At 39.1% G+C, this 13,185-nt stretch overlaps 1 protein-coding gene across 1 annotated transcript in view; it reads right to left on the bottom strand.

Moving 5' to 3' along the window:
- The window catches only part of TMC1 (transmembrane channel like 1), a 138,295-nt gene that overhangs the window by 48,912 nt on the left and 76,198 nt on the right, over nt 1-13,185 (bottom strand). The window contains exon 7 of the mRNA XM_077856722.1: nt 10,866-10,964. Coding sequence (XP_077712848.1) covers nt 10,866-10,964 — 99 coding nt within the window. The remainder of the gene's footprint in view (nt 1-10,865; nt 10,965-13,185) is intronic.

Consider the following 13,185-nt stretch of genomic DNA (forward strand, 5'->3'; position numbering starts at 1 on the left):
TCTTTCTAGAGAGATGCCATGGTTGGTGCCCCATACCCCTTTCTGGCTTGTGGATACTGTGCTCTCTCTGTCAGGGCTCTCTCCTTTTCTTGTCCCTCCAAGAAATGAGCATTTGAGTTAGGTATCCTGAATAGGCATTTAAGGAATGAAGTGTTTATTAAACATCTACCATGTGCCAGGCATTGTGCTAGTGCTTTACACACACAACCTCGTTTATCTTTAATGCCAGCCTGCTAGTTAGGCTTTAATTCTATTATTTGACACATGACAATTAAGAGGCTCAGAATGGTTGTCTAGTATTTCACAGGGACTATGTGGCAGGACTCAGACTCAGGTCTGTCTAAATCCCATGACAGTTCTTTTCATTATGCAACTCTACATTTTAAACTACACTGACTTCTGTAAAGAGCATTTCCATTTGTCTTCTCTGTGCCGTGGTCCACAACTAGCACTAATGCTGGGAATTCTAGATAGAGGCCCAGTGCCTGATACACATCTTATTTGACTGGATATCCCACAGAACCCTTTTGCTCAAGAGGTTCCCCCAAACCTGCTTCTTCCTTCTATCTCCTAACCCATCTGTCACTTCAGTCAGAAACCTGGATATTCCATTATCCTTCCATTTTCACCCCTAAGTCACATGCAGTTACTAGCTTAGTCCTGTAGTTTCTGCCTCATGAACATGTGTGACACTGATCTCTTCTCTGTACACCACTGCCATTCACAGGCTTCTCTTCCTCCATCTTATTCTATGTTCGACTAAGTCCCATTCAGTACTCACAAGATTCACAAAGAATCTTCTAAAGGGTAACTGACCACATTTCCATCCTACTTCAAAACTCTGTGCTCCCCACTGCCCATAAAGTCTGACTCCTTAGCATAATGAACGAGACTGTCCTCCTTGATTAGATACCTTTTTTGTATGACACACTGATCTGTAAGTATGCAACTTTCTCCCTAAATACCAGCTTTGCTCAATCACTCATGGGTATTGAGTGCATGAGACCATTTCCTGCCTCCATGCCTTTGTGCATGCGGGTTCCACTATTTGGGATGCTGTTCCCTGCTATCTTCCCCATTTCAGAGCCTAGTTTATTTCTACTTTTCCTTTAAAACCTGTTCAAACTACCTCTGTAAAGCCTTTACTGACCTCTAGACCAGAACCACTTGTTACAGGGAAATGGTCATTTCCTTCAGGGGTACAGAGCTCCAGTACACGAACACTCCCCAGGACCCCACTGTCCCTCTACTGACTCTATCCCAGGGTAAGTATAGTGACTTCTCCAATTAATATTTTTGGAATGAACTAGCTGTACTTGCCTAGCCCAAATATGACTTCCTTCCTGTAGGGAAAAGCTTTCCCAGGATTAGATGGACTATTGTGGAATCCCATATTAGCAGGGCCATTTGTCAGAGTCTCAGATTAGTGCTCCAATTTGGCCTGCCGGAAGTAAAGAATGTGAAGTTCTGGTGTCCATCTGCCACTCCTTTCAAACAAATTATTCACAACTCAGATGGAAAACAGAGTTATTGCTTACTGGGTCCTCTCAGATCTCTAGGAAACTGAACTCTAGTAAAGTGTAACACTGAACCCTCCCTCCCTAATGTCTCCATGTGCCTGGGCCATGTATCTCTTAGCTTGAGATCCTCACATTGTTTGGCAATTGTTCATTTGCACAGCCAATTAAACCAAAAGGTCCCTTGGGCAGGGAAAATATATTAGTTATCTTTGTATTCCTAGCATCTCACATTCAATTTATGTTTGCGGAATGACTGGATGAACAGAAAAATTGCTTCTGGTGGTCATTAGTGATCCTCTGTGAGATTAAGCTCATTCAAATGATCATCTAAACCACCTTTTTTTTTTTTTCTGTTTTTCCTCACTCTGCTACCCATTTTAATAAAAGAGAGTAAATCATTCAAGACAGTAACATGATTATAACAATCTTATGTTGGAATTTAATGAATAAAAACACCAAGAAAGTGTCTGACAGACACTAAAGCTGCCAAAACTCCCTAATTTTTTCAACTGTCTAATTGCCTAAAACTCTTATAAAATAAGAAAATCTCAGTGCTATAAAATGAGCTTCTACATATAGTTTCTTCCAAAATGGGAAAAATGGTCTTTTATTTCATGAGGTAAAGATTAAAAACATTATATTACTGGGTTTTGTTATTCAATTAACTTCTGATCTTCTAAATCTGCCTACTAATTCTTTGAAGTAATGAAAAATGAAGCATCATAAAATCATATAGAAAGAGAAATGTATCTGGTTATATGGACACAGCCTGTTCTAGGAATTACCTTCCCTTACTTCATCTATTTTGAAAGGAGTTTTTTGAACAAATGAAAAAAAATGTAGAGAAAATAAACTACTTGAAAAAAAATGAAGTTCAGAAAATTTCATTTCTATATAAGTAGTATATATTTTATTCCAAACATTAAGGTCAATGAATATAATTTCAAGTACAATTTATGAGCAAGTATTATTTATTGGAGATACATGATGCTGGAACATGGGGTAGAATTTTTACTGAGTTGTTTTCAAGCATTTTCAACTTTCAGTAATCTATTGTTATAGTAGACATATCAGACTCATCATCTGGTGCTATTTGTTTATATTATGCGACAATTTAATAGATTGTGAAATTCTAATCTGACTCAATGGCTCAACCTTTAATCTATTAGGTTGACAGCTAATATTTAGATATCAGCAAATTCCTACCAGGCAAATAGAACTCTCTCAAACAATCTTAACCTCTCACTTACTGATATTTATTGATATATGGTACTCTTACGTATTGATAGACTCTTCCTTGGTCTCCTCAAATGTAATTTTCTCCTCTCTAATCTGTTGATCTTTTAAGTTCCAATTTTGATAATGCCACTACTCATCCACCACTCTTTTGAATTACTTTCAACTACTCTGAGAAAAAATAAACTATCACCAACTAGATTCTAGAGGGTCCCAGATGTCTTGATATACCTTTCTATTTCTGTAAGGCCGTCCAGTCCGATGCTCCTTCGTCTAGTTTCGCTAACCTGCAGCCAGTCCCTGGAATAAGGCAACCTTCTCCCATAACAGGTCCTTTGATTCGCTGTCCTTGTTTTCTAGAAGGCCTCTCCCCTCTCTCAAATTGGGAGCTGGTATTGACTTCTCAGAGCCCAATTCAAATGTTACTTTCTCAGAAAAATTTCCACTCTCCTTTACCTTCCTCTCTTAGGCTGTAAACCAGGTCAGGATCTCTAATATATCTAAATGCCTTTACCTTTCTTCTGTAGTACTTGGCACAGTCACAATTACATTTATTGTTGTGATTATTTGATTACTCTACTATAAGTTTCTGAGGGAAGAGACCTTGTTGGGTTTTGCTTCCCTTTGCTTAGCATCTGGCACATTACCTGGCATCTGGCAAATCCTCAATAAATGTCCACTAAATTAATTAAAAGAAGACTTGGTTCTGGGATCACACCCAAAAAAGGGATGCTATTTTCATGCTGCAACCATGACATCAGGATCCTAGACATCCCAAATTTCTGCAAAAAAGAAGGTGGGCTTTGTTTGGCCAGATGCAGCTTAAGGAAGATGTTGAAAACTGAAAGTTGTTGCTGAATGAAAGAAAGCACTGATAGAAATGAAGACCTTGAGGGATCAGTTTCCCAAGTCTGCAAAATAAAAGGATACCAAGAAAGCTAAAAGCAGACCCAGAGATCTCTTTTACCACGAGCTGTAGATGTATATGAAGAAGTCCAGGAGTAGCAGATTAAGAGGCCTATGAGTGAGAGCAGATTTGAGATGCCTCTTCTTTTAATCAAACTTAATGAGCCTATTAAACCAGAGGGAACTGTACCGGATTGAGGAAATGAGCAAATATGGGACCAGAGATGGACAGCCTTTGGATGCTGCCAATCTCAGCACCTCAATCTTGAACAGCCCCCATGATGTTCAGTAAAGTTTTCTAAGGAGTCTAACTATGGATACAAAGGAGACAATCCTTACCCCTTTCAATCATGGGACTTTTATTTCAGGGAAGAGCAATATATCTGGGTGGATGTGGTAATCTACAGGCCTAGCTTTGTCCCCAAGAGGCTTAGCAGTCTGGCTCGGGGTCATATGTCTGCCCTCACCAAGAGATTGTTTATCATCTAGGAATTCAGTCTCTGTTACATGAGGCTGAGACAATGGCAGAGGCAAAGAGGTTATGTTGGTGTATTGGAAGCTTGTTGAAACTAAGTAAGAGCAGCACAGCAGCAACAGTTCTGATCTAAAGTAGAAGAACCAAGTCACATTTTCAGAGCCAACAGACCCCTATAGCAGCCATATAAGTGTGCTGCTCAGATAGCCTTCAGGAGACAGCCTCCAGATACTACTACTTTGTATCAACCAGAATGGAACATAAATGTGCTCATCCTGAGACCATGTCCTCTGAGGTGGCCCCCAGGCCATGATCCAGAATGATGAGAAATACTAGAACCAGTGATATGGGATTTCTCCAATGGATATACTTTGCTTGGAGACTCACCAGTGGCCTAGCCAAAACTTTTTCCAAAACTGTACTGCAGCCTAAGACTTCCTACTCAATCTTCCCCTCTTCTCTCCTTCACAGGAGTCTGGCCAGAATTGCTAACTGGAGACCTTCCCCACCTACTCATGCTTCCTCTCCCCTTCTATATTTTCCCCTCAAATTATCCTGAATCTAATATTGTCTTGATGTCCATTTCTTAGGAAACCTTAAATGATTTGCCTTTTAAAGAGGGCTTCCTGAAGAACCCTCATGCACTGTTGGTGGCAATATAAACTGGTGCAGCCACTATGGAAAACAGTATGGAAATTGCTCAAAAAATAAAAAATAGGGGATCCCTGGGTGGTTCAGTGGTTAAGCGTCTGCCTTCAGCCCAGGGTGTGATCCTGGAGACCCGGGATCGAGTCCCACGTCAGGCTCCCTGCATGGAGCCTGCTTCTCCCTCTGCCTGTGTCTCTGCCTCTCTCTCTGAGTGTCTCTCATGAATAAATAAATAAAATCTTGTAAAAAAATTAAAAATAAAAATATCATATGGTCCAGTAATTCCACGGCTGGGTGGGTATTTTTCTTCTTTTTTTAAAAAGGAGTTTATTTATTTATTCATGAGAGACACCAAAAGACAACGGGATCACACACTGAGCCGAAGGCAGACACTCAACCACTGAACCACCCAGGTGCCCCTGGGTATTTTTCTGAAGAAAATGAAAAAGTAACTTGAAAAGATATCTGTACCCCCATATCACTGCAGCATTATTTACAGTAGCCAAGATTTAGAAGAAACCTAAATGTCTGTTGATGGATGAATGCATAAAGAAAATGTGGAGTGTGTACATATACATGCATATGTATATATATGTATATATGTGCATATGTATACGTGCATATGTGGTATTATGTATATGTGTGTATATATATGTACGTGTTATGTATATATGTGCATATGTATATATTATATAGATATATAGATATATAAAATGCAATATTATTCAGCCATAAAAATGGAAGGAAATCTTGCCATTTGCAATAGTATGGATGGGCCCTGGGCATTACGCTAAATGAAATAAGTCAGACAGAGAAAGACAAAGAATGTATAAACTCATTTATGTATGGAATTTTAAAGAAAAAGAAAAAGGAAAAAACTAGCTCATAGATACAGAGAATAGACTAGTGGTCACCAGAGGCAGGAGGGAGAGGATGGAAACAATGAGAGGAAGAAGTAAAAATGTATAGCTTTCCAATTACAAAATAAACAAGTCATGGGGATGCAAAGTACAATAAGGAGACTATAGTTAGTAATACTATATTGCATATTTGAAAATTGCCAAGACAGTAAATCTTAAAAGTTCTCATCACAAGAGAAAGAATTCTGTAGCTGTGTATGTTGACAGATGTTAACCAATCTTATAGTGGTAATCGTTTTGCAGTATATACAAATATTGAATCATCATGTAGTACACCTGAAACTAATATAATGTTGTAGGTCAATTATATCTCAATAAAAAAGGGAATACTCTCTGAAAATAAAGATGCATTTGAACTACTGAAATATCCCTTAAAAATATGTTATTCCATATGTATATCACAAAAATACCTCTTCTAAATGTGGCCAGTACAATAAAAGATGAAGGAACTTAGGAGAACTGACATATGTCTGCGAGAAAACACTGTCGCTCTGGAAGATTATTATTTAAAAGAACTGTTGATGCTAATAAATAAGGAATGGAATTGTTTCAAAATATTCAGAATGTCTGCAATAGTCTCCTTTGAGGACAGATTTCAAGGGTGGTATGTGGCATAAGTGGACAGGGCATAAGGAATCCACTGGGGGTATGCTAGAATTAAACCAACAATTTGACATTAAAATCAGCCACATTTTACTTTGAATTTTGGTACCTCCTCTAATTACCTGGGCTAGATTTGACAAACTGACTAACCTCTCTGAGTCCCAATTCCCTCACCTACCTATAAAAAGATTATTGGGGTGTCTGGGTGGCTTAGTTGGTTAAGTGGCTGCCTTTGGCTCAGGTCATGATCTCAGGGTCTTGGAACTGAGCCCCAGGTAGGGCCTCCCTGCTCAGTGGGGAGTCTGTCTCTCCCTCTGCCTCTGCCTTCACCCCCTTGTGCTCTAATGCTCTCGCTCTCTCTTAAATAAATAAATAAATAAATAAATAAATAAATAAAATCTTAAAAAATAAAAGAATTTTTTTTTTAATTTTATGTATTTATTTATTTGAGAGAGAGAGAGAGAGAGAGAGAGAGAGAGAGAGTTGGGGGGGAGCATAGGGAGAGGGACAAGCAGACTATATGCTGAGTGTGGAGCCAGACCTGGGGCCCATCCTGGGACCCATTCTGGGACTCTGAGATCATGACTTGAGCAGCAATCAAGAGTCCAATGCCCAACCAACTGAACCACCCAGGTGCTCCTATAAAAAAGATGATTGATCTTCATTCTGAAGGGTTGTTATGAAGATGAAATTTAATGTATGTTCCTATTTAACACATGAGAGGTGTTAATTCTCCTCTCCTGCTCCTTTTAGGGCTTCACCCACCAAATCTATGATGACCAGCCAAAAAGGAGAGGCAAAGTCCATTCACCATTTATCCTCACACAATGTACAAGATGCTCACAAGCTGGAAAACTGAGTACATTTCTCTTTATTCACAACTCAAATCTTTACCCAAATGATCTCACCATCTGATATCAGCTCCAGCTCCTTCCAAATGTCACTTCAGCTCCTGTCTCTCTCCCTTACAAGAATATCAAAACTGCAGTCTATTTCTCTTTATCATTCATGCATCATTCTTGTGTCTCCAAGTGTTTTGCCAACAAAGACATCCTCTTCTTCCTGACCTAAACCCAATCTTCCAATTCTACTGCTTCAAATGATACCATATCTGCCAATTGAATTCATAGCACACACATGAGACAACTCACTATTTTGTACTACTTTAATAAAATATTTTTTTCCTCCGAATTAGTAAGATTCACTGCTAGGTACTCAATAAAAGGATAAAAAATGGTGCTTTGTAAACCATGACTGAGAGGCTATAAGACTGTCCAACATTGCATATATCAAACGGTGTTTTTCTACTTTTAATTAAAGAAAATTTTGATGAGTTATGATATGTGTTTACAAATAACAGAGCACTGAGCTCCAGAGAGATACTTTGCAGGTAGGGGCTGTCCCGAAGGAAGTTCCAAGTTTCCAACATGAGACTCCACCTTCCCACCTCCATCCCAAAGGTTTTCTGACCCTTCACATCATATAAGCTCCTCTGCCACAAGAGGTCATGCTTGTATCTCTTTCGCAGTATTCTATAAATCGTTTTCTGCCTCTCTTCATCTGTATTTACATGGAATTGTTTAGCTAAACTGGCACATTAACCTTCTTCGATGCAACGAGCTAACCCATAGCTTAATTAGATTGTTCAGGCACTTGTTATCTCTGCCTTAGGCCTGAGACATGTATTTTCCTCCTGGCATCTCCGTGCTCTTTGGAAGTGCAGAATTCTGTTTGTAGGGATCTCAAGGATAGTTAATGATTTCCATAGTGCCTCCCTCCATAGTGCCGTGATAGATGGATTAGGAGCCACTAGATAGCTATAAGACCCTGAATTTAAAAAAAAAAAAAATGCTTCTGTGACTCGGTTTCCCTAATTTTATAATGTGAAATATGGGATGGAAGAGCTCTAAAAGCATTTCTATCTCTAAAAACCTTTTATTTTATGTTAAATGGCAAATAACTGAGTGGTTACAGTATGCAGAACAATTAAGAAAAGATGTAAATGAATAATATCACTTTAATAACTTTCTTATTTTTTCTTGACCATTTATATTCTCTTAGAGCTTTAGAGTTGGTTTTAGTCAGACCTAGAATTATAAAGGAAAACGAGTAACACAGGCTACTTTGGTTTCTGTCTTCCTCTATCCACCTACAAATAGCATTTCAATAAACTGAACATGAGAGAACTATCAAGAGCAGTCATAAAATCTTGGTGAACCCATTGATTGCCCAGATCTCCCCTAGCTTCCTCCTGTATCCTCTGGTGAGAGCTCCTGATTTGCCCCTTATAGCTACCTTCTTTATTTTCCTCAGCTGATTAATACCTTTCAAATTCCTAATCGACTTTTTTCCCCAACTTTTAAATTTCAGTTAATCGACAAATTTACAAGTGCTTAGGCTTCATTAAATATATGTTTACAAATAAAAATCTTTTCTTAATACTTTCAGTTCTTTTCTCTGGTTTGACTAAAACATCAGAAAATGCCAATGATATTATTAGTTCTTGTTTTTATTAACCAGACTGGAAGTTTATTATCTTGCTAATCAGAAGAGAATAAGACATAAAAGCAGTTTCAGGGGAACATAGTAAAAAATTATTTGATATTTAGAGAAAGGGTGGGGAGAGAGAGAGAGAGATGAGTGGGTGGATGAAAGATAACAGAAAGGAGAAATAAAAGATAAGTAAAATCTAACTCAGAGGTCATATCCTTCATAAATCCTAGACCTTCCCAGGCAAAATTAACAATCACTTCCTCGCGGCTTCCCAGTGTCTTTTTCTTTTTTCTATTTTGCTAACTTAGCATATAACGTTATGATATACTAGTTGACTATCTTCTACTGTCATGAGTGCCTTAAGATCAAGAATCATGTCACCTTTATCTTTGTAAAACAAACATTTGTTTATATTCAATAAATAAATGTTGAATTGAAATGAAAAGTCCAACTGGCAAAGATGATTGGAGATTCCAAATGCCACAAAATTGGGGCTGCCACCATGCCTTATGCTTATTCGCTAGCTTGCCTTGCTTACTCAAAGACTGGGAACTTTTCCTTAAGTTTACATTTTCTGGAACTACTCACATAAATTAATTTCTATGGCTCTTTTCTCAAGGCTCTATAAATCCTCCTCTTACTCAGGATTGTGAATCAATAAGATTCAATAAGCTTCTGTTGGTTAAGTATCATATCAAGGGCTTCAAAGAAGATGCAACAGATATGATCCCCTCTTTAAGAAGCTCACAATTTCGGGGATTTAAGGGCAGAATTCTGTAACATCTGTAAAATATACCTATCGATACTATTACCATGAGGAGTGTTTATTAGTTTTTCTTTCCTCCCTTTATCTTATTCTCATTTGCTACTCTCCAAAAATTCCTTGAATTAACAATTTCCCAGTCTCTACCTTGCTACTTTCTTATCTTCTACACTTTCAAATATCTCTGATCTGGTCGCTATTTTAAAAAGAATGTGTGGAAATGAGTAGTTGCCACAGAGTTGAATCAAACTCCAAAATGATTTTTCTTTTTTTTTTAATCTTTTTTTTATTTTTTTATTATTTTTTTTCTTTTTTTTCTTTTTTTTTTTAGTTTTTATTTATTTACGATAGTCACAGAGAGAGAGAGGCAGAGACATAGGCAGAGGGAGAATCAGGCTCCATGCACCGAGAGCCCGATGTGGGATTCGATCCTGGGTCTCCAGGATCGCGCCCTGGGCCAAAGGCAGGCGCTAAACCGCTGCGCCACCCAGGGATCCCCAAAATGATTTTTCAATGGCCAAAGATGGGTCTCTGCCACAACAACAATCCCCACCCAGGGCAGCTCAAAAAGTAATACTATTTTAGTATTACGGTCGAGTAATGTCCACATGGGTATCACAGTGGAGTGATACTTATTTTAGTCCTATTTAGAAGGTAGAATTCAGTACTGTTTAGTATTTAATATTTAGCTTTATTTAGTATTGACTACTCAGTAATACTAAATAGATTTGTTTAGGAAGCAAAACGGTTAATATGAAATGTTAAAACTCTAATTCCCTAAGAATCCTATAAGATTTTTCAAAAAGCACATCTGCAAACTCTTCCTTTGTTCTTTTCCAAAGCCAGAGATAAAGATATGTGTTTCAAGTCTTTGATCTCTTAGTTTGCCTTCATTCAGTAGTCTATATTCACATTTAATCATGTTATCATATTCTGAAACCAATTTTCGTTTTTTCTTTCTCTTCCTCCCTCCTGTTCTTTTCTTTTTCTTTCTTTCTTTCTTTCTTTCTTTCTTTCTTTCTTTCTTTCTTTCTTTCTTTCTTCTTTCTTTCTTTCTTTCTTTCTTACTTTCTTTCTTCTTTCTTTCTCTCTCTCTCTCTCTCTTTCTCTCTCTCTCTCTGTCTGTCTCTCTCTTCTTTCTTTCTCTCTTTCTCTTCTTTCTTTCATTATTCTCTTTTTAGCTGGGGGCAGGGACTTATCTCTTAAGACCTTCAACCAGCCCCAGAAGAAGAGGCAATGGGGTTTCAGATAGTAAAGAAAAATCTGTCCTCCTACCAATACAGCTGTGTAGAGACACTTACATTGAAGTCATACAACACACCAAAGTTTGCTGCAGATGCCTCTTCAGCTCTGGGAACTGTTTTCCTAGGTAAACTGCCATATGGCAAACCCCAGAGGTACTATATAGAGAAGCAAAGAAAGCAGTTAATAATTGGAAACAAAGTCTGAGCCACACATGTGATCACAAATGGTTTCATTTAAAAGCACTTCTTACACATTTTCATGGGGACTCTGTGAGTCTCCACGTGGGGTCCCATTTTCTGGGAATTGACTACTGAATCCAGAGTTAAGAACAAAGGGAGTGCTAAGCACCCTGCATTCTAAGTTCAGTGGACCACCAACAGTTGGGCCAACCACATTCCCGGAGGCTTGCTGAGAAGCCCCACTACCCACCACCAACTCCAAACTGGTGTCTTGTAGGGGAGGTCTGGGGAGGAGAAAAGAGGCCTTTGGGGGAACTATAATGTTCAAAAAAGGAACCATACTACCCACATTTTCATATGGGGTTACCTCTTAGGGGTGGGGGTGGAGGGAGATTCTCTCTTTCGTATTAAGGAAGAGAAGACTTAAGTGAATCACTCATACAGTTTGAGAGTGTCAAATAGGAAGAAAGACTGCACCCTGATTGTATTTGCCTTGCCACTAATTCAAGTTTACTACTTTGATCTTATGCTACCAGATTCAAAGAGGAGTTACTAGGGACAAAGCCAGCCAACGAGGTAGAAAGAATAAAGTTCTAGCAGGTGTCAGGGAGAACTAGAAAAAGCACCCCTGTAGCCCCAGGGCAGGCACATGGCTCGCCAAGCAGATGCTGCTTCTTATGTAATATGAAAACTTTCCTTCCCTGGGGCTGCGAGTGGAGGATGAATGTGGCTGGAAGCCCGAGTGCAGAGCTTGACAGGGCAGGAGCTGGAAATCAGCCTCTAGTCCTACCTGCCACTCAAGCTGCATGGCTTTCATGGAAACTTCTTGGCTTCCTAGGACTGAACAGAGCAGAAGGTGATTCCTTTCCATGCTGTCTCAAAGGAAGGCTGAATGAGGCTGGTGGGTGGAGGCAGAGGGAAAATGGAGCCCTTTTGCCAAGAGGCGACCCACCCTGGCTACTGGTGGTTTGGTAAAGCTAGCACATCCTCTTTTGCTCTTTGGCTGGAGGTGGTAAGCATTGCCCAGAAAACAGGACGCCCCTCAGCATCTAACACAAACCTGTAAGAAAGCATCCAAAGACAATATGCTTCTTGGTTCTGGGCCTACACCCAATCAGACACAGATTAGCTCCCTCTGCTATATATCGGGCATTCTGTAACTCCATATAGCGAGAGCGAATCAGCCACAACCTTTCATTTCCATGGAGGCTGTGGTGTGGGGGAAAGAGCAAGCACAACTGATAAAACATGTCTACCTCGAGTCTGACACTAAGAAACGTCATCATAGCCCCTGAAGAAGTTTCAGGTTTCCTTAGAAAGATGAGAGAAAAAAAAAAAAAAGCTTGGGTTAATTTGAAATAGGTGACTTGGATTCTGCTGCATTTGCCTGTAAGTTTTCACTGGAGAGATAAACTGTATAACAGGACTTCTGATCTGTGTCCACTGTCTCCTAAGAGCCAGATAGCTGTAGAACCTTGGGAATTATCTCAGGGATTATAAAACCAGTGAATTAGGTTGCAAACTCTTGGGACAAAGGACTGAATCATGGTCTTATTCCCAGAACAGCTTTAAAAAGCCTCTCTCTGAAATATTGGTTAAACCCAATAAGAAACGCGTGACTATTTCCACATTTTTAAATGGGGAAAGAAAACTCTTCTATAATCTACCTCATAAATTCGTTGTGAGGCTCCGTAAGTAAAAGAAGTGAAGGTGTTTTTGCGCTATTAAAAGCTAAAACTTGTCATGAATGTAAGGAATTATTAGGATTATTATGCCCCTGGGGAGGCTTTATACAGTAACTGGCCCTGATTCAAAACCATGGGGATAACATGTCACTCAAAACACTTAGTTTTGGCTGTTGGCAATGCTGTTCCGAACAAATTTGCTTTGAAATAGTGGTTCCTGAAAAGACCCTTTGTAGCTTAAATAAAGCCTAACCTGACTTTTGTATGATAAGTAAGCGTCCAAAGGTCAGAGTCTTTTTAACTTCTTATGGATAAAGGCTCCAACCTCAGTCTTGCTTCCTGACCCTAGCTGATTGACTCTTTCCCCCACATCAGCTCAGGGCTTTGTCTTCTTCCATCTGGAAGCACTATCTTTTTTACTCTCCTCTCTGACCTTGATCCAGAAGACCCCACCCCTCTGTGTATCTGTATGTGTGCCTGGAAGGGAAAGGGAGTATCTGGGTTATCTTACT

Source organism: Canis aureus, chromosome 1, assembly GCF_053574225.1.
Source record: "Canis aureus isolate CA01 chromosome 1, VMU_Caureus_v.1.0, whole genome shotgun sequence".
Classification (NCBI taxonomy): Eukaryota; Metazoa; Chordata; class Mammalia; order Carnivora; family Canidae; genus Canis; species Canis aureus.